Below are 22253 nucleotides of genomic sequence, written 5' to 3' on the forward strand. Positions count from 1 at the left end.
CCTAACATTTTTCCTAATATAGGCAACTATTTACTTTACCTTCCCTCATACTCAGCCCAGCGACAAAGCAGCCTCTATTTTAAACCACATGACTGCTTCACCAGAGTTACTTCGATAGGGGCAATACCATCATTTTTTCAGCGGAATTACCTCAATCTTATTGAAGTTCCTGACTATTCCATTGTATTATGACTTTCTTTAACAGTATGTGCATGAAAAGCACAAGGAAAAAAAAAAAATTACCTTTCCTCTTCTGTAGTTTACCCTCCGAAGCGCACTGCTTTCTGAGTTGGATACGTATTCTCTTTGAAGACCTAAGCACGTAAACCAGAATCAAACAGCAGTTAGAACTTGAGCAGATCTGACACAGATGTTTGCGCAACCACAAATTACAGCTGCAAGTTTCTTTAAGTTTCTCAGCATAGCGCAAAAAATTAGTTAAAGGCTACTACAGTTACTCACCTGGTGAGGTACAAGGAGATTTTACAAAGGCTTCAGGTCTTGGTGCAACTGGTTGAACAGGACGTGTCTGCTTAGCTGCCAGTTTCTTAAGACTTACTTGTCTCTTTTGAAACATTTCTTCCATACTTTCTTGCTTCTGGAAAACCTTTTGCACATGCTCCTACCGTTGCCACAGAAATAAAAAAAAAAAAAAAAATCCCTGTCAAAGACCTATCAACAAGCTACACTGCCATTTACAGCACACTGATTTGAAATTGTGATTGCTTTTATACCACGTATAGAAATATTACCCTGATCTTCACTCCTAACAAGGCATAATTTACATTGAATGCACTTAAAAATTGGAACATCACTTTATAAAATATTTTGTGTGCTTGCTGTAGAAAAACCAATGGGGTTCAGGTTTCCATTAAAAAAAAAAAAATAGCGAAAAGTTTTCTTGACAGCGTCTAATGATTCTGTTACATGAAGAGATCAACCAAGAGGAAAAGGGACATATTCTCAAGTTCTAAGAAAAAAAAAAAGGCAGTTACAAAGCAGAAGTAACACAAATATCAAGGACAGGTACGTTTTTACTACATTAAAAGAAAATTTCACATACTTGGGAGAATTTTTTTTTAAAGCAATCCTACTATCTGAGAAATTAAAGTAGTTATTAAAAGGCTCTGAAGCCCTCAATGCTTATCCAAAGATATGACAGGACTAGATCCTCAGGTAGGGCAATGTGTTGGCTTTCCATTTCCCAGGTATAACTCCTAGTACTGATTATTTAGCTTTATCAATGGCATGCAAGAGAGCAATTCTACAATTAACAAATGGATGCACGGATACACATAAACGTCTTGTGGTACCTTTAGGTCCTCGTTGAGGATGGGTGCATACTCTCTGTAAATTTTATTCAACTCCTTGATTTTGTTGCCCGCACCAGTGTCCAGGAATTTCTCAATCTCCTGTAATGCTGATTCTGCACCATCCTGAGACTGACACTTATCTACCGGCTGCGAAGCCAGCAGATAAATTCCTTCATCGCACCACTTCATAGACTAAAAACAAAGAAAAGCACAGGCTGAGAATGCACTCATGTCAGCATCAAACACTAAGAGGTCTAAACCATTTCATACCTCTACTTGTAATGTATTCAGCTATTTAAGGAGAAAACTTCCAGCATACCCAGATGTTTTTACCTGCCATTATGACAATTGGTTGACTGAAGTTTTAGCAAACAAGATGGGAAACAGAACTGTTTCATACAAAATTTACCTTTTCTAGTAAGTCATGAAGTTCTAGAGATTTGTTAAGAAGATTCCTCCTCCGTTCTGTCTCAGTAGCGAAGGCATCACAGAGATGATGAAGTTCACTGCATTTTGGAATAATGGAGTCCATGGCATAATGATTGCTTTGAATAAAAGCATCACCCTCTGACGCTAACATTCTGGCTTTTGCTATAGTTTCCTAAGAAAGCAAGAATTGATTTAGGTACATCTTTCCTTGGGTCAACAACAATGAAAAATATTAAAAATTATACCATTTGTTTTACGAAGTTAAATACACATGTCGATATAGAATACATCTTTAGCTAACAGTTGCCTTGCTTAATAAATCAAAGTGTCTTCCCAGATGCCCAACAACTTCTAATGCCTCCTTCTTTATTGTATCCAGAGTACTTCAGAAACATTGAGTTTAATCATATGAGCTCTGTGAGGGAACCACTATTAGTCCTTCTATGCCTTAGTCAGCAGCAGGTTTGCATGTATGCAATTCGGAGCACAGCAGCAACCTGAACCCAAATCTGAACCCACCTCAGTCTCAAGAGCAATGACCTTACTTATAGAGCTATATTTTATTGTGAAGCACAGATCATAAGGTTTCCTTTCTACTTTTTTCACAGTGTATGTTTCTGTTCGTCATCTTTTAACGTACCGTACGTTCAATACACAGCCTTCTCATTTCTGAGATTTAATTAAATAAGTGGCTTTAACAGGAATGGAAGTGGCCCCTTGGTCACTAAGTGCAGAACTTGGCTATGTACACACTACACGCAATTCTTCCATGAACTGATCACAGCAAGTTAGTGACTGGTCACTCTGCTCTTTATTGAGGGATGCTGGAGAACTGGGACGCTCCAATGGTCGAAGACTTTATTTCAAATTCCCTCTCCATGTTACTTAAGACATTAATTCTGTCCTGTTGTCAGCTTAAGCTCTGTTCATAAGATATACTCAATAACCAAATACTGTTCCCCTCTACATACGCATTGTCATACTAGAAATTAAGAGGACTTGCAGAGTTCTTACATATGATTTTTCTTCAAAGTTGGCAAGATCTTTCAAAATGTGCTCCACATGTGAACAGCTGTTTCCTACATCTGAGAAAGCAGACAGTCTCTCGGACACAATATCCAAAGCTGCTTTGACCTGAAATGAAACATAACTATGTATCAATGAAGATGATTTTCCATATCTCTGGATACCCATCAGTTAAATAGCTGATAGACACTATTTCCAGTCAGGTGACTCACATTATGGGGTTACTGGGGCACAGAGACAAATCATTTTTTTGTCGGCCTACCTTTACCCACAATTCAAAATGAAAACAAATACAAAGAAAAGTCAGTGAAGTAATCATGTTTCCTGGTACTGGGGAAAAAAAAAAAAAAAAAAAAAAAAAAAAAAAGAGGGCAGGAAAACTCATGCTCAGGAAACATTTATGGTCTTGCTTTTACCAGATGACAATAATACAACATAAACTTTAACATAAAAAGCAAAACATGAGGGAGAGGCCCTCACCCTAACAACTGGTTGAGACACAGACACACAGAGAGAGAGACAGACAGACACTTGTAAGAGGGTTTTTGAGCATTGCTCCCATGGAGACACAGGGGCCGTGCTCTGAGATCAGCTACACCAGCGTAAAGTGACTGTAGGTGCCATCATGCATATGAGTTAAACTAACATGAGATCAGAAACTGGCTGTAAAAATTTCAGTTCAGCCTCCACCCAGTTTCTAACAGCATGGTTGCAACTTCCCACCCACAGCGTTGGAGACCGTTTTATAAAATTTCAGCCAGAAGGTTTAGGTAAGTCTTGGTTCCATAAAAGGGCCTACTGGCAAGATGAAAGGTTTGCAGCCAGCATATTAGGCTTCTGTGGTGGAGAACAGGTTTCAAAGGAGTTTTTGAAAGCTTATACACTGCTGGGCCCGTGGAAAAAAAAAAAATCATAACACTGCAGAAGAGAGGTTATTATGTCTCTATAGGCAAGTATTCAAGGTAGTAAAGATAGCAGGATGTCAAGTAAGGACATGTACAAGAAAAAGGTTGGAGAAAGCTTTCAAGAACACACAAGACCTGCGAAAACAAGAGGGAGAAGTACTTTCTTCCGAGTCATTTCTATATTACCAAATATTGACTGCCAGCAAGAAGTTCTCACCTCTCTAAAATTCTGTTCAAAATTCCGAAGGTGCAGACACTGCTCGAGTTTTTGCTGATGCTTAATCCAAAACTCATCAAAGGCAGTCTCTGTTTCATGTAATTGAGACAGAAGCCTTAAGAAAAAAAACCCAAAAGAAATACTGTAAGAACGATGGGTGCAATCTTCAAGGGACAATACAATCTTCCACAGTAAACAAAAAGCCTCCCCAAAGCAATATTTTTCCAGAAAAAATAAACTGGATATAGGAAACTTTTTTGAGCATTGCACGGAATTGTTTCCTAGAATAACATTGATGTAAAACTGAAACCCAACACAAACATTAAGTTCTGAAAATTTGGCAAGTGCTGATTTGAAGCTAGCTGCTGCACATACTGCTTCTCAGCTCTGGCCTGGGGACATGGGGCTAGCAAACAAATAAAACATGAAAATGTGTGTGGGCTAGGACCCAGAGGAACCCAAGCCTTGGGCTATAAGGAAAAATGAAGGCAAAAATTTGTACTGCTGTGACCAGCCAGCCAGCTGCCCTTACGTTTCATTCCTTGGAGCAAGGCTCATAATAAACCTGAAGGTCATTGCTCCTCCTCTTCTGAGCAGAGTTACTACTTAAATATCACAGGCAAGCGTACAGCAGTACTGCGATGAAAAGAACCTTCTTCGATTATAATTTTGGCCAATGCCTTAAGACTTTTACTTTTTGACTTATCTTCCAATATTACATTTGACAGTACGGTATCCTATGGATTTATCTTTACAGCGTGCTCTGCTGTACCTAGGTGACCCATCCAGGGAAGGCCATACATCAGAATTTTAACTAATTTTTCTCTTTAATAGCACAGAAATGAACCCTGAATTTACAAGTTAAAACCGATTAGAAAAAAGGCAGGGACACATACATTGAGTTTTTTCCAACTTCCATCAGATATTGTATCGAGTGGGAACATTTTGGATAAATCAGCAACCTCCACCCTGATTGTCCTTCGGATAGCTGATAGCAACAGCGACCAAAAAAAAGTGACTTCTGCCAAGCTTTGTGGATTGGAACGGACAGTTATTTGGCAAGAAAAGTCAGCCTGAGTGTAATAGAAACATGGAATGACAGACAAAAAAAGAATGCAGAATACTGCCTGGGGGAAATGAGCTATGCTTTCATAGCTTTGTGCAAATTTACATCTGTGCTATGGTGATATAATGTCTTCAAAATTGGCAGTAATATAAGGGGGGTGCGGAGCAAAGGAAAACATCTATTATATGCTCAAAGGAAGCATATAGGAAGTTTGTGCATACTTCAAGAGTGGTGTACTCCCCAGTAGCCCTTCAAAGGCTACTAACGACATTGATAAGGTATCAGAAACGTTAGAAGCTCCTTCAGGCAGGTTTAAAGAAAAAGAGAAACCTCCCACTTCAAATCAAAAGGACTTAACAGAAGTGGACAAGTCTACTGAAAAAAAAAGGGGATATATCACTTCTGTCTTTCCCTCCTGCTTTCCCTACAGCAGCAAAATTTGCTTGGATTGCAAAGCATCGATACTTCAAATAAGGAAAAGCTGCTCAACTACATAGTCCAAATCTGACAAGAGGGGGTGGGGGCAAAAAAAAAAAAAAAAAAAGAACAACAAAAAAACCCAAACAGCATTACTTGGTGGTACTGGAACTCAAACAGCATCCCCTATTTCCTTACATCCAGGTGACCCAGTAATGACCATCCAGAGATTACTTTGCTCAGTAAAGATCTGACAACAGAGGAGCTGTTTCTGAAGGTACCTTTTATATGTTCACATTGCAACATTTGCTTATTTGCTAAGCATGCATATGGAATTAAGTAAAAGAGCCAGGGAGGGGTCAAAAAAACCCCAGAAAAGCAGCATGTTCAGTATTTCATTCCTCTCACCTTTCTACCGTTGTTTGATTGTCTAGCTGATCTTGATTCAGTTTGTATTCAGGGTTCTCAGTAACTGGTTTTGTAATACTTCCAAGGATATCATCTCCCTGTTCTACGGCTAATCTGATATCCTCCTACAAAACAAAACAAAACAAAACCCCCCACACACTGTAGTTGTGTGTAGTTGTGTCGGTTTTGGGGTTTTTTTAAGCAGACTTCATAAGGCACCAAACTGGAAAAAGGATTTTGTTTTAATAGCAATAGAACAAGCATGGTTTGATTAAAAGCAGTATTTGACAACAAATACAGACAGTAAATGCTAGATGTCAGCCTTTTCTACGTTCATCATCTCAAGAACCCAGTGTAACCGAGTTGAATTTTCATGACAGATTGACTTCTAGTGTCTCCTTAGGCTACAAATATCTCAACAGTTTCAGATGCATGGTTCTGAAATTCTCAAATAGTTTTCATTTAAGCCAATTTGAAAGAACATTTGTCCATTGTTCAGAAGGTCATACATTTTCATATGCACGTAAATACAATCAAATTTCTTGTTGCAAACAAAACTACAAATTAAACATACCACTACTTAGAAAGAAATTTCTGTTTCCACATACAAATCAATATGCATTTGTACATAAGTAAACTTAGATGCAAGAAATGTCATTTTTGAATGCAGAAAGGATTTTTAACATCAAAGCAAAGCAAAACAAGTTCAATAAGATTCAAATGTTTTGCATTATTATTGTCTATTAACATCCTCCAGATTGTCTACTAACATTATTAGTTTTAAATTAAAACACAGTTTAACTAGAAGATGGCATCTTTACAAAAATTACATACCTTCATTTTGTCCTTCTTTTCTGTGTGTGTTGCAAGAAGGCAGCTAGTTGATTGCACATCATTTGGTAGTTCTGTTTCAGCCAGCTCAGTCCCAAAGGACTGAAGAATCTGAGCTGTTTGCTTAACCTTTTGGGCAAAACCTTCTATAGCCTTTTGGAATAAAAACCATTAATGATGTTTCATGCTCATCACATGCATATGTACAGACAGACACATACACACAAAATATAACTCGCAAAACAAACCCAAGCAGATGAATTACGAGACTGAAAAAATGGTCAAAGTATAATTTTGCAAGCAACAGATACCGTCACCATTAATTCCTTAATTGTATGTTTTTCCTAGGCTCGTATCAGGTATATCTTCCTCATATTTTTATAATCTGGAGTTATTCTACAACTTGAGCTTTTCCTTTCTCGTAGCAAAACCAATCAACTTCAACATAATAATATGCTGTAGCTCCTTCGCTCTGAGTGTTCAGAAAACCACTCCCAAATTATTACTCATATTTTTTTTCCCCTAAGATGACTAAGTACCATTGGGAATATCTTCTCACTCTGAGCAAGTGAACTTGCATCACTTGGCGCCTGCTTTATAAATGACAGGGTACAAAACAGAAGGGTTTGTTAAGCTGAAAAGTTAAAAGAAAAACTTAAGACTTACAGTGCGACGGGACAGCCATCTGTTATGGCAGTAATCCAGGGTGCCACCAAGATCTTCTGTTAATTGTGTTTTATCAATGTAACCCTGCAGTTCTGATACTGAGCCCAGCATTATGATCTGCAGCAGCAATAAAAAAAAAAAAAGCAAACGCAAACAGTGGCGAGAAGTCCCTTATTAAGGATTCTAAGCCCCATGCTTCAGCCTCATATAGAGAAATTTCAGTTCAATACAGAAGCAAGTGAGGGAACTATTTCCTTCGGGTATAGAATAAACAAACTTAACAGTTGTTTCAGTTGAAGATGATGTAAATTTAAATAATAGTAAACGAGCATGAGCATCACGCTTAACAGCGCGTATTAAAATAAAGCTTATGAATTATACAACATAAATGACCACATCGAGTTTTTTTTATCTTGATAAACCATATATGACTATTTTCTAAGAGGAACCTTTAGTTCAAGATTCAAGAACTACCTTTAAGCATGGGGGTTTTGTTCAAGTTTGGTTTGTTTTTTTTTGGTTTTTGGTCCTTGCTGGCTAGATTAAGTACTTTAACAGACCCCGATAATAAAGAGAAAAGAAAGGATTACTTACAGGTACTTTCATTTTAAACTCATCTTTGTTGAACTTGAAAGCAATGTCCGAGAGAGCTCGATGAAAAAATCCTGTTGGGCGCAGAACGAGGACTAGTTGCAGGTTTCCCGGGAAAGATGCCTGCAAAACAAGTTTAGTCTGCTATTTTCTGTGTCTCAGCTCCAGAAAATATTTTTGAACAAGCAGAAAGCTCCTGTTAAACCACAAACCAACCGTATCAAAGGCCTCCCATAATGGGGTGACCAATTATAAACCCAGCAAAACTTGCACAGAGAGCTTCATTCAGAGAGACATTTACTCGTCTTTGGGAACAGGATCTGCTCTCCTGGAATCAAATTTTTTAGGACTGGCTTGTACTGCTCTTCAGCGAAGATTACATCCTTGCCAAGGAGGCTAATGAACAAACAGCGGGGGCTCCGTACTTTTTCAGCAGCAGTACGTTCATGGTTACCTTATCTTCTCTTGAATAGAACGTGCCAAGAAAAACCTCCATTATTGTCTGAGCACCTAAAAACACGTTTCTACTTTGTTCATATATTACTTTGCCAGTTGCCTACAGAAACTATTGCCACTGAAACAGAATTTCTCAGGCGGTAGCTTCAAAACAAGCTTTAATTTTGCAGAGAGAAATAAAAATCAAATGTAATTAATTCTCAGCTGTGGTTTTTCCCTCATCATCTTCCAACTAGTAGTCCGATGGATCTTTCCCAGTTCTACAAGCGATAGTGGGAAAACAGAAGAAGCAAAGCAAAGTAGCAGCATTAAATTACTAAAAATCACCCTCAGCTGAGGCAGAGGTTTGCATACCTGGCATTTAGCCATTCATGAAATCATGCAAGTCTTCTCCCCTATTCAGTATTTCCACTGTAGGGAGGCAGTGAAGCTCACTAAAGAAATGATCATTATAATGATTAAGTATGCAATTTTCTTCATTATACTGTTGGAAATAATGTCACATTTCTAGCAAATTGAATTACTACAAAAAAAGCCAACCAAAAATAAACACTGACTGAAGGAGCTGTTATGCCATGCGCTGTTTCCATGTATAGTGAAACTCTTTGTGTCTGGAAGGTTGGAGAGTGGTTTAATACTCATTTTAATGTTTCCAAGGGCTCCAGGTATTTAGCATTGGAAATGACATACTTAAAAAAAAAGAGAAAAGTAGTCAAAAACTTTTCTGGGAGACCTCACAGATTCATTGTGGTTCCCCAGATATTCAGTGTACAACTGAGATCTCCAATTGATTGAAGAACCTTAAAAGACTTGAGCTTCACAATCTGTCTCTACTTCAGTGATGTCCAAATTTTCTAGAAAGCACAGTGATTCAGTCCTCAAGAGTGTGCCCAAGGGCTGGGAACAGGACCCAGGCAATTCTGAGTGCCCACACTAGCTCCCCACCCCATCCTTGCACTGTAATCAATCTTTCTATGTGTATTAAAAGTAGTAAGCAGAGGGAAAACTTTTTACAGAAAATTCAGAAGAAAAAGCAAGGAAAAGATGATTTTTAACCATCTCTTCTGAAGTATTCAGCCACAAATTTATTTAAGAAAATTATTTAACTCATACTAAGAAAAAGTTTTTTTTATTAAGTCTCCCGAATAATATTTTTAGAATAATAGCTATGTAATCTATTTATTTAGACATGTGTCAGTTTATTTTGTGCCTGCAGCAGCAGGGCTCGGACTCTGACAGAGCTGTTGAAGGTAAAAATTAACTTCCAAAACATGAAGTTTATCCAATAGCAATGCCATCGTTTCAGAAGAAAAAGCTCCAAGAAGAAGTATCTTTAGACTTTGAAAAAATAATAGATCTTCATGTGAGATATCTGCCCCAGTACATGACATTCACACATACTGTCTTCGACAGGGCATGGATGTTATCCATTTAGCTTTACCCAGAATACTGGGAAATGCCTGCCCTGTTAGCTTCAAGTTGAGCAGATACCTTAGAAACACACAATGGAATGAAATGACGAAGCATGAAAGACACTGAATGGTAAAAATAAATTTTAAGTTACACTTATGAGCAAAATTTCTTCATTCTAACTCTAAATTCTCACTTTTACACTTTGTGACTGTGGTCTAGATGTTCATTCCAGAGTTTTAGAGACAATATCCTGCGAGGAACCGGGGATGCTGGTGGACAACAAGCCAAACGTGAGTCAGCAGTGTGACACTGCAACAACCAAGGGAAATTGGATCCCAGGCTGCATCTGCAGGGACATGACTAGCAGAGATAGACACATGACCATCCCAATCTAATCAGCACTTGTCCAGTGGCACCTGGAGTACCGTGTTCTGTTCTGGTTCCCACAATTCAAGAAAGACGTGGACAGACTGGAGTGGTCCAAAGGAGGGCCACAAAGATGATCAATGGGCTGGAGATTGTACCCTATGAAGACAGACTGAAGGAGTTGCATCTCTTCTCCAAGGAGAAGGCTCAGGGGTACCTCATCACAGTATTCTAGCCACCACTTACAAAGGTGGCTACAAAGAAGACAGAGGTTCTCTCTTCACAAGGAGCTATGTGGAGAAGACAAGGGGCAACGGGTAAAAGTTGCATCAGGAGAGGTTTCATCTTGACATAGGAAAGAAATTATTTCACAGTGAGAACAGTCATTCGTTGGAACAACCTCCCCAGTGTCCGGGTGGAATACTCATCACTGGAGGTTTTCAACATGTGATCGGACAGGGTGCTAGATAATCTCATCAAAGCTCCCTTTCCCCATGAAGGGTTGGACCAGATGATCTTTTGAGGTCCCCCCAGCCCTCCCAGGAAGTGACTGTCCCACTCTACACTGTACTGGTGCTGCCCCACCTTGAGTACCGTGTGCAGTTTTGGGCACCTCAGTATAAGAAGGACATCAAACTATTAGAGTGTGTCCAGAGGAGGGTGACCAAGATGGTGAAAGGCCTCAAGGACAAGACTTACGAGGAGCTGCTGAGGTCACTTGGTTTGTTCAGCTTGGAGAAGAGAAGACTGAGGGATGATCTCATCGCAGTCTACAACTTCTTCAAGGGGGGCAGCAGAGGGAGAGGTGCTGATCTCCCCTCTGGTGACCAGCGATAGACATGAGGAAACAGAATGAAGCTGTGTCAGGGAAGTTCAGATTGGACATTAGGAAAAGGGTCTCCACAGAGAGGCTGGTCGGTCACTGGAACAGGTTCCCCAGGGCAGTGGTCACAGCACCAAGCCTGTCAGAGTTCAAGGAGCGTCTGGATTACGCTCTTAGCCATATGGCTTAGTTTTGGGTAGTCCTGCGAGGAACAGGGAGTTTGACTTGATAGTCCTTATGGGTCCCTTCCAACTCAAGATATTCTATGACTCTATGAACCCATGCTGTTATTGTATGATATTTAGACTATTACTGAAGCAAACAGTAGTTAGTAGCCAAATGCAATGCAACAGTAAATTTTTCTAAACTGTGTATTAACTCTTCCGAGATACAGAGTTTAACTCCATGATCAAATTAAGTAGGGTCTCTCATTAATGTTCAATTCAAAGAAAAGAGACAGAGAATACACATTACAATATTTCTCCATCTCAGTGTGTCTACCCAAAACCATGCTGTTGAAATGACTAGTCTCGTACCATCTAGAATAATTCCCACTCAAGACTTGCCAGAAGTTCTCTATCTCTCAGGAAAAGCTCAAATTCTAGATTCTCTACAACAGTGTTCTTGTCTCCACTAGACTATTTCCAACACTTCTTGTGTTTTTTTTCGGTTGGTCATCCCTAAAAAACCACAAAAAAAAAAAAAACAGTCTCAAAAAATGATGCCTCCTGTGTTTGTCGTGGCTAGGAGTGAAATTTGCAAATTGACCTTTGCGAAACAACAACAAAAAAAGGTAGGATTTCTACAGTAAACAATGCTGGACCAGTCCCAGCTATTACAGTTTCTCTGAGCTTATATCTTCACTACCCAAATATTACTATTTTCCTAACTTCTTTTCTTTCTAAAGCCCTAGTGACTTGCAGAGACAATGATATGATGGAAGAGACACTGCTTAGATGCATTTGAACTTTATCAACCAGTCAACTCACCCTGAACAAGAGAGAACAACAACAACAACAACAAAATAATCTCTGTTCCAGTCCAGCAGCATATTTGTTTGAAGCCACTGCAAGCTAAGCAGGCAGAGCAAACAATGACTTCTCAACAATGCTGTGCCAAGTGTTAAGCACAAAAATAAATATTCATGTATGCTAAGTAGCGTCATAAAATAAAGTGCCTTCAAGGACTGTTTTAGTGAAGTCACTGAACATCATTGTGACTTGAAGAAGGGTTTGTGTGCTTGAAAACTGTTTTTTCCAAAAGTGTATTTCTTTACTAGATTAATTAATATTGACTGCTCCCCCAATATCTTGTCTCAAATATTGCACTTCAACTCATTTAATGCCTATGCAAAAGAGACCAGCAGGGGAAAAAAAAAAAAAACAAAACAACCCACTGTCGTATTTTTGGTATCCTCTATAAAAATTAGGGTAGCCCTTATTCTATCCTAGCCCAACACATATATTCCTTCATCTCGCTGGCACTTATCAGTGCATCAGCACTGGCACTTGATACTTCATGACACTCCTGGAATTAGTTTTTTATCCGCTTATCTCATTCACTTCCCCATCCAGTCAGGCCAGTGCCGATTCCAAAGATACAGAAAAAGATGTAGACGTGCACGTAGTTATCAGATTTGAAATAAACCTGACCAAACCAGGAATTTATATACAGCACAGCCCTTAAATCAAAGTTTTCCAATACACTAAGATCTTTGCTGCCCTATGAGTACCCCAAACCTGAAACAGGGAAGAAATTTCACTGGCCGCACAAAACAGGAGCTACCCGAAATCCTCCAGGAAATCAGTCAATAAATACTCGGGAACAGGCGGACCTGCCTGCTTTCAGGCCTCCGCTTCTCAGGGATGGGGAGCTTTCCACTGCATACTCCAGGCTTCTGGAAAGGGGGAATCTTAAAGAGACTGAACCCAGGTGGGTTTCGGGTAAAATGTAAAATTAAGTTAGTTGCATATAATCTTAATTATCACTTTCCTTCACAGAATGTTAATGACAGAGAGGCATCAGTGCTGACTCTGAAGTTAAGTGGCTGCTAACAGGGGGAGGTAAGGAGAGGTAATGAATGAAGATGACATGATGCTGAATGGCTGGTAAGGAACCGCAAAAGCTGAGCAGGAAACAACCCCTGCCTGATGCTCAGAAAGGGCGGGTGGCAGCTTGTTTGCAGAGAAGGAAGGACAGCGTTTCCCCAAAGACAGGTACTGAGATTCTTCCTATCTTTGGTTTCCACTGCGTAACGTGGTCTTGCTACGGAGCAGAGCGATGGCTGGGGTCTACAAGCAGAAGCCAGTCACTACAGCTTTCAGCAGTGAATACCCAAAGGTGAGTTTTTGGAAAGAAAACAAATATTTTTGAGCTTTCATATGTCAGGCTTCCACCTAGGGCTTATTCAGTATACAAAGGAATTAAGTACATAGATATGTATACCTTTTAGACAGAGATGCACTTAAAATAAAGTTGCAGTCTGCTGTTCAGTCCCACAGGGCAGTTCACTCAGCTGCTCTGGTGCTCAGAAGTCTTTTATACTCCTACACAGCAAAGGAAAGCTGTGCTGATAAACAGTGAACCTACCAATTCCTTTTTTTCTGCTTCCCAAGAAAACAGCCAGCTTTTAGAAATATCTGAACGACACGAGCCATCGAAGAGCTAACACTTTACTCAGTTTTAGTAGTTCTGTCTTAAAATACTTGGAACAACACTATTTTTCATTTTGTGAAGAGCCTCAATATACCCACATTACCAAACTCTGCGGTGGTGTTTTCCCTCCTGCACTTACTAGCATGCCGTAAGCCACAGGGCACTTCTTTCCAAAATACCTCTGTACATAAAGGAGCTAATAAGTACTTCCCCCCCCCGCCCCTGAAGACTGTTTATTCTTGGCTGGAATGAAGTCTCTTACACAGGCTTCTTGACAAGAAAGAATCTTGAATTAAATCAATTCATAAAAGGACCAGTTTGAAAATCTAGTTTTAAAAACATAGAACTGTTTTGCATTAGATCTGTGTTTAATGCTTGTGATGTTATGATCCTGTTTTCAGAGTTTAAGTGACTCACTTCTCTCTTTTTACGTATTAAAGAAACATGTAATGACAAGGAAAATGGCTGACTATACGAGAATAACTGCAAAAGTACCTGCACATATAATATTCTCAAAACATCCAAAGCAATAAGACAAAACCATAGAGCATCTCAAAATAACCTTTTTAGTTTATAATTTACTGGAATCATTCATAACAATAGCTACAAAATTAATACAAATACTCTTCTAGCTTCATCATACTGTAAAATTCTTGGTCCTGTTTTGAATCCAAGCAAAAATGAGAAACACGACTAGGGGCTGAAAAAAGAGCAGTTTTTTCAAACTTAACCCATACAAACTGTTACGTATCATTACAGTTTTCAGAATGTGACACAAAGAGCTAGCTAGAAACTGGGCTAGCAGGAAATACCTATCCATAACATAAAACAGTGCCTTTCATGGAGCATCAGTTACTAAACGCATCTTTTCTCCATTAACAACTCACTAAGAAACTCAACATCTCTCTACAAACAAGGTCAGAGAACTCTATGTTGGATTACTGTAGTTCACTGTTTCTCACCTTGGATGTAAAACCAACAATAAAGCTCCAGATGGCACAAAAATGGGACTGCCTGGCTCCTGCAAGGTTTAAGGTGGTATTAGCATTCCAGTCTCTTCTTTGGCTTTTGGTCTTCTCCTGCTAGCTAAAGGTCTCGGCCCTAGTCTTCAAAGCAATTAATGGGCTAAGCCTCTGTTACAGTGAAGACAGCATTTTGATTTATGAAGAGCTAAGGAAAACAGTGCTCTGGACAATGAAGTCTAGAAGAGAAGGCATGAAACCTGCATGCAACACATCCTCAGTCAAAGGTGGCAAATCAGGAAGCAAACTTCACCAGGAGGTTGGATAAAACCCAACTCTTGTCACATTTAGAAAGGGTTGAGAAGTTTTGTGACTGGATAAAACTTTCTCGCTACCAACTGAGTGACCTCCATACCAACTGCTTCCTCAAGAGCAGTTGCCCCCATGTATGTTATTCCCTAAGCAGCAAGTTTAAAGAAGTTTATTTTCTCCAGACTTTCAATATGAGGCTGATGGATGGCTACGGTGGAACTTTTCATGATGTTGGAGTGCAGTTTTCTGTTTGTCTAGAAGGCTGAATTCACACTTCAAACTTTCCCTCAAGATGAAGGAAAACGATGATGACAGGACAACAGAGACAAAGACAATGTAATGACATAGGCTTAATTTTTTTTTTTTTTTTTTTTTTTTAAGAAAACATACTGGCACTACAAACAGAGCAGTGTGAAACCACAGAACATACTGATTAGTAACGTGCCCTGCTCCTACAACTGTGGATTGAATATTGATAGTTTGGGCGTGAAAAGAGAAAAAAAAAAGAAATAAGAGGAAAAAACAAAGAGTAATTTTTGACTGCACAGGAAGGAAAAGGGGATCAGTTTGTCTGGCGTTTGTCATTCACCCAACTTCAGTTGGGACACGATGGAGCCATTTTATGAAGCTAGGTAACTGCTCCTCCTTGCATCCTCTACCATAAGCCAAACCACTTGCTCAGCCACAGGAGCTAAAAAGTTCAGCAAGGTCTTGTGTGTCTCTGTATGTTTACCTGAAAACAGGACATTATAACAGAAATGTATAAGAATCTCAGCAGCTGACAGGGAAAAAACAATGTAATAAGACTGAACGATTTGCAACAGCTAACTTCGCTATTTTTCTTGCAATAACTCTCAGTTTTCTATGGCCTCTCTAGGAACATGACAATTTAGTGCCAAGTCTTCACACTCAACAACATAAAGCTTGGCTTTTGGCATCTCTATCAGAACTCCACGTCTCAGCCTGGCTATCCTGGTAGGCCAGATTCTTCTTAGAGACTCAACAGTAGGGATGAACTCTGTCCAATTTACAGCCATCTAAAAGCTAAGCTTTCTATATAGTCAACATTATCTCTAGGTTATCCATCCCTCCTATCACAGATACAATGAGTCACCCTCCAAACACGTGCTGTTCTTGGCTGCACTAGGCTAATAACTTCACTTTAGCTAAATCAGGGGAAAAAAATTAAAAAATCATCTTGTTTGCAGAGTCTCTTAAACCACAGAGTCTGCAGTCTTGCACTGGCTAAGGACAACCTCCCGGGCTGCTTGCCCATTGCAATTTTGGCAAGTTGAGTATAACAATAGCAAAGGCTGCATGCCTGGGCACGTGCTTGCCACAATCTCTCTGCATGACCCAGGAAAAGAGGGGCCATTTTTCATCCCAGCGCATCTGACTTTGGTTTGAGTTCTGCTGTCACTGCACCTCCTCGAGCAGCAGTCATCCTGGGTGAACAGTGCAGCTGCTGCCCTTCCACTATGTCTGCAAGAATAGGTTTACCTCACCTTCACAGCCTTGACTCCCTATAGCAACCCTAAAGTATCAGCATGAAATAAAGATTTGGCTTGTCATTGCTTATTTTCTGTCCCAGAAGAGAAAATGATCCCTAACAACAAAGAAGGAAAAACAAAGCCTAGAAAATGTTCTTAATATAGAAAGATATTCCACATTAATTTCAGCCTGAAACAAAAATTCTTTCTTTAGTTTTGTTTCAAAACATCCTTCTAACACTTACTAGTACAAACCAAACATTTGTGTGTTAAGAGCCTTGAAAATAATATAATAATTATTAAAGACATACACATTAGTATGAGTTTCAGGTTAGCAGCCACTCAGTGCTTACAAATGTATTTCCTACATTTGTTGGGATATTAGTGATGGGCACACGCTCCAGCCAGAATATTCCTGTTGGGCGGTGCTCCAGCCGCAGCAGCCTGCGCTGGCATCTCTGTTTTCACAGATCAAAAGGGTCAACCCTACGGGGCGATCAGAGAAAAATGGGGAAAGATGGCTGGGAAGATGCTGCAGGACCTAATACAAATGAACCAACAGTCAAAACCCTTTTCAAATAAGGTGAGACTCATATCCTCACACACAGTAACAGGCTTAAGCAATCAAAACCGGTGGAGATACCAGGCTTTCAGACATCAGGTTCAATCTAGACAGCCCAAATGACACCCAGATGCTTGATCACCATCAAAAGACAACTCAGACGGTTAGGAAAACCAGAGAAGGGAATTTGAGACTCTAGTTGCCCTTGAGCCATTTAAACATCTTTGTCCATCAGCAGGACACAGAGAAATCCTCCTGACTCTGGTGCAAGATATGCATTGTGTACGTCTAGCTTTGTTTTTTTAAGGAACAGGCAGCAGAAATTTATTTAGAGTTCATTTATGGCAGATATTATAGTAAAAAATGGTAGACAACAGCAAACAACAATTTTTCACTACATCTTTTTTTGGAATAGGAAGATACAATTTTCAAGTGTTCAGAGGTGACGTGATTATTGCTGAACCCTGAGAGGAAGACCGCCACATACATCCACAGACGCAATACGAAGCCAAAGTCTGAGCCAGTTCAACGAAAGAAACAAATATAATAAAAGACCATGCCTCTAACAGATTAGACTTCAGCTGGGAAGCATGACTCCTCTTTTAAATACACCTCACAAAAGGAGAAAAAAAAGAAAATTAACCCACCATCAACAGCACTGCAACCCACAGAGCTCGCTGCACTTAACACCCTTCTCCCGGGAAAGCCCTTAGGCACCAACGCCATCACTACAGTGATGGATCCCGTATCACAGGGGACAGATAACTCAGGTTCTGTATATGGCACTTCTAGGCAAAATAACACACACTGGAGGAATGTCACCATAAATGTTAATATTATGGCTATAAGCAACATGTCTGTAGTTGCCCACCACCCCCTACCACCTCAATTACAGAAATAGAAGGACCGTCACATCCTGTCTTTAAACAGGAACTACAGCACTGAATTTTGAGAGAGATTAAAAAACCCCAGAAATACAGTCCTTTTTCTTTAATCACCCCAAATTGTGCTGCTCTCAGTTTCCATTACTGGAATTTGTTCGATGCTGCATCTCAAAATTTCAGTGAGCTGCAAAAGCAAGTTTTGCTATATTTCTGTATATTTTTAATATTTTAACATTCCTAAACATACTTATTGTGGAAAAAGTTGTATTGTGGGAATATTATATCATAATATATTCATTCACAAAAAGTCACATAGTGCAAGTGATACAATACCTTTAATTAAATACCTTTTATTTTACAATAAACAAACAGTTCTTTGGTCAAAACGGGGCTACACAAAAATGACATTTACTATTTTGATTTGACTTTTATTTTACAGAGCTTAAAATTCTCAGAGATGAAAAATTAAAAGAAGAGATGCTTACAGCTCTGTTTTTCAGTACTTACTGGAAAGATTACCAACACTAACAATTCAAGCAAGGGCAACAAGAAAAAAGACAAAAAGTAAACAAACAGTATGGTAAGCACATGATAAACATGAATCTGTCATTTCTCACTTGTGTAAAAAAAAAAAGCCTCTAATAAGCTTAGTTTTCATCTTAAAAAAATATTAGTTAAAAAGGAGGCAGAAAGTAACCACACGTGCTGTTGATTGCTCATAACAAGTACCTAAGATTTCCTTGCTTACAAGCAACTTTTGTTTTAATTCGAACACCTGAATTCCTTCCACAAGTGGTAAATTAAATCCCGACCCTCATCCTCAACTCTTCCTAAAAAGGAAGCTCACTTGAGATGCAGAGGCTGCCCGTGCAAATATTAGGTTCCCACTTGGGAGAGCTGACACACACACATGCTCTCCAAGCGCCTTCTCCGGCTGACGTCCGGAGCTACAAACTGCATTAAAAGCACATCACACACGCGTGATGCTTGGTCCCAGTCACCTGGGGCACAAAAGCACTACTGGGTACTTTTTATGTCACATATTAGCTAACATTTTGTTGAAGAAACAAAGTCATTGCTGCTTGTCTACTCATAAGAGGAAGGTTCAACATGGAAAAAATCTTTCTGAGGCGTTAATTTAAAACAGTACTCACTGCTATCCGCAGTATGGAAGCTTTCACAGAGGTCCATTTGTCCTGTCTGCGATCTATGACAAGAATAAATCCAATTCCAGCATCTCGTAAACTAAGTTTGGAGGAAGAAAGAAGAAAAGAAGAGGAAGTTTAGTGAAAAATACAAATGAAACTCCTCTGGTTCTCTCACTTAAAAAAAAGCAGTTAAAAACTAGTTTAAAAAAAAAGTAGCTTGACCTTTTTGTGCAGAATCTTCATCTAAACATCTTAGATAAAGATATACTATACACCATTGGAAAGATGCAGCAGTCCCAAATATGTTCCACAGAGCCTCAAACCATAGTCAAATCATTAATTCTACTTTTTCATGAAAGAGTTTTTACATTTCTTGTACAGAGATTGTTTCAGAGGAAAATAAACCCCTTTGATTCTCCATGGTTTTGGTGCTGATATAATCCCTCCTTCACGCTGTTTTCAGTATCATTTCAGGATCAAAACAAAGTTGTTTTTCCTTTTGCATCTGCTTTTAACCTGCTGTTTGAATCGTCTTCCTCCTCGCTGATCTTTAAAACTCCTTAAAAACACAGGTCCGTCAGATCATTCCACGATACAGCTCTGCGCATCTGAAATTCTCATAACGCCTCCAGGTTGCAAACTTGTTCCCAGGTGCATTTTTACAGTCACCGAAACAAAAAATCCCTGCGGCACTTAAAGCCTTCAAGTCATAGATGAGAAAAACGAGATGAGATGCACTTCCCCGGAATGGAAACATCTGTGAGCGAGATCCCGCTCAAATCCTTGCGTACGGGTGACCTTTCTTTTTCGCCTGTGCTCAGCTGCATGTGCTACCGAGTCCCAATCAAGGGATCTGCTCCTGTTTTGTAATTCCCCATCTAAGCCAATTGTGCAATGCCAGCAGCAGCCCTCGCCAGCCAATCGCAATCAAAATGGAAACGACACGCACGTACAAGGCAGACGGAACTCGGATTTGTGTTTTGTTTGTGGGGTTTTTTTCTCCTATATTGGGTCATTTTTAATGTATGTGCTGTATTTTTAGCCCAGGTAATAATTTGCTGCAAGGCCTACTGTCTGCACTGTGTGACATTTAGAGATATGGTGCATTGATTTGTCTTCGTACCTTAAAAGACAATATGAAAAACAACACAACAGAATGTCAGGATCCCTTATTCAGGATTGCTGAATCATGAAAACACCAGCTTTACTTTATAGGATTACATTGGTAGCATAATAATAAGAGGAGGTTGAGGAGGATGAACAACACAGGTACTCACAGATATGTCATCTTAAGCTATTTTTCGAAATTACAAATTTAAACATGACTCACAGCCTATCCCCTCTCTTTTACAAATTGCAGTACCTCTCAAATTTACAGACTAAATATTTAGGTGGAAACATGAATAATCATAAAAAAAATGCAAAGGAACACCTGCATTCTTTCAAAAGCAGCTAAGCATTTATTTTAACATAGGAGAATATTAGAAGCGACCCCTCACTGCCCACATTCAGCACACGTTACTTAACTCTTGCCTCTGGGTTAGGACAACACTGATAAACAACATCTGAGCACTTGCCTTGTAAGCCTAAATAACCCTTGCAGACAAACAGGGCTTTATACTAGCAACATGCTTCCCACTACAGTAAACTTCCATGATTTACTAAAGCTTCCCCTCTTCCTTCTCTTTCTTTAGTTGAAGGGCAAGAGAGATCCAGATTGATTCTAGCATCTTCCTGTTCCCCATTTAAAGTTCTCACAATTGTATCCTTTAGTCACTGAGCAAAGTAAAATGCTAATAGCAACCACGTTCCACAATAATCAGGTAGCAAAACAAACTCCTTGGGTCACACAGCCCAAGGTGGGTGAATGGAGTGAAAAAGGTGCTACAGTTGTTCCCACGAGAGTTGATGTGGGTTTTGAAAAGTTTCAAACTCTTAGAGAGATATTTCCCCTGCTCAGTAGAAGTCCCCAGGAGTCCTGAAATTTCTGCATACTTCCTCAGTAGAAGCACAATCTCAGACCCCACAGAGTACCTAAATGTAATGTCTGCATCATATTTCAAGAAACTATTGACATTTCTGTGTAACAGGAGTAAAATTAAAGCCTCTGATGCAGCATCAATCAGATTTCTCTCCAGGAGCACAGGGGAAGACAGGCTCAACTGGGATCCCAGAGAATACCTAGATGGCAGTTCCACACAGTTAATCATCTGCCTCAATACCTTGCAATAAGCAGAGCTTAATATCATCCTCCTAGAAAAAAAAAAGGCAAGGCTTACTTAAGTGGAAGAGTTGACAAAGGAAAGCACGTCTCTATGATAGCCCAAAAGATTTCTTTAGCCAGCCTTCTTTTTCCACTGGATCAAATTGATGGATCACATACTTTGGGTGGTTGCATCATTCAGAATGTGGATCCCCTTCCACGTTCAGACATAAAAGTCAGGATTCCTCACTGCTGGCTAGAAGACACCCAGGGCAAAGCCTTGAGCACCTGACTTCAAACCATTAACACTCTGTTAACGTAGATTGCTTAAAAAAAAAAATAATTAAATGCTCTGTCCTGAACCGATCACAATGGGAAAACTATTTGTTATCTTGACAACAGTGCCTTGTTGCAAAGGGCTGGCTATTGAGTCTGGGATCCAGCTCCAGCAAGTCGTAGGCAGGAAGCAACAAACCCAGCTGAGACATTGTGTACAACGAAGTTGAGAACATTATGAAGACAACAAAGCCACGTATTCAAGAAAAGTAAATATCGGAAACAGGTCTGTGTGCCAGTGCACCCTTGCTCTACTGACCTCTCTTTGCTGCCACACACACCTGCGTACGTAGTTACAAGATAGTTTGCAAGATCCCCCCCCTCCGCTCTCTTTTAGCGCATAGGATGAGCGGTGCTCTGGTAACAAGCAGATAGTCAATTTTCCTTTGGCTTCTGATTTAACCCGTGAGTACCAGCTGCCCCTCTTTCCCCCAGCCATATTTATTACATTCTATCCAAATATTGATTTCCTCTTCCCCCAGCCTCCCCATTTGTTTGGAGTAAAGCATTTTGGCTTCTGCTCTGTCTCTCGGCAGAACCATGCTCCGATGGACACAGCCTGTCCTTCTCAGCAAGCTTTATCCCCTGCCTTGCTCCAGTTGCATTGTACTCACCAGCTTAGCCCAGGTCTCCGCACACCTCTGTATCACTCTCCAATAAACTTGTCACCACCACCCGAGCTTGTCTCTCCATTCATCCCTTCAACCATTCTCATTCCTTGCTGTCTTGTCCCAAGAACAGCTCGAAAACTCTCGGAGCTTTACTTTTTTTTTA

General features: G+C 39.8%; 1 protein-coding gene across 12 annotated transcripts in view; it reads right to left on the reverse strand.

The window, feature by feature from the left end:
- The window catches only part of MCF2L (MCF.2 cell line derived transforming sequence like), a 172101-nt gene that overhangs the window by 25186 nt on the left and 124662 nt on the right, over positions 1–22253 (reverse strand). For 11 of the 12 annotated variants that reach the window (XR_012584078.1, XM_074561141.1, XM_074561206.1 and 8 more), the window contains 11 exons: positions 18947–19037; positions 7873–7992; positions 7279–7395; positions 6616–6765; positions 5782–5906; positions 3891–4005; positions 2757–2876; positions 1723–1914; positions 1314–1505; positions 463–622; positions 244–314 (listed from right to left, as the gene is read on the reverse strand). Coding sequence is in view for 11 of the 12 variants with exons in the window: in XM_074561141.1 (XP_074417242.1) it covers positions 244–314; positions 463–622; positions 1314–1505; positions 1723–1914; positions 2757–2876; positions 3891–4005; positions 5782–5906; positions 6616–6765; positions 7279–7395; positions 7873–7992; positions 18947–19037 (1453 nt within the window). In the remaining variant the exon portion in view is untranslated. Of the gene's footprint in view, positions 1–243; positions 315–462; positions 623–1313; positions 1506–1722; positions 1915–2756; positions 2877–3890; positions 4006–5781; positions 5907–6615; positions 6766–7278; positions 7396–7872; positions 7993–18946; positions 19038–19162; positions 19834–22253 lie in introns of those variants that run through there. The other variant, XM_074561196.1, reaches the window with a different exon arrangement.

The sequence above is a fragment of the Larus michahellis genome, chromosome 1 (genome assembly GCF_964199755.1).
Source record: "Larus michahellis chromosome 1, bLarMic1.1, whole genome shotgun sequence".
In the NCBI taxonomy this organism is placed as follows: domain Eukaryota; kingdom Metazoa; phylum Chordata; class Aves; order Charadriiformes; family Laridae; genus Larus; species Larus michahellis.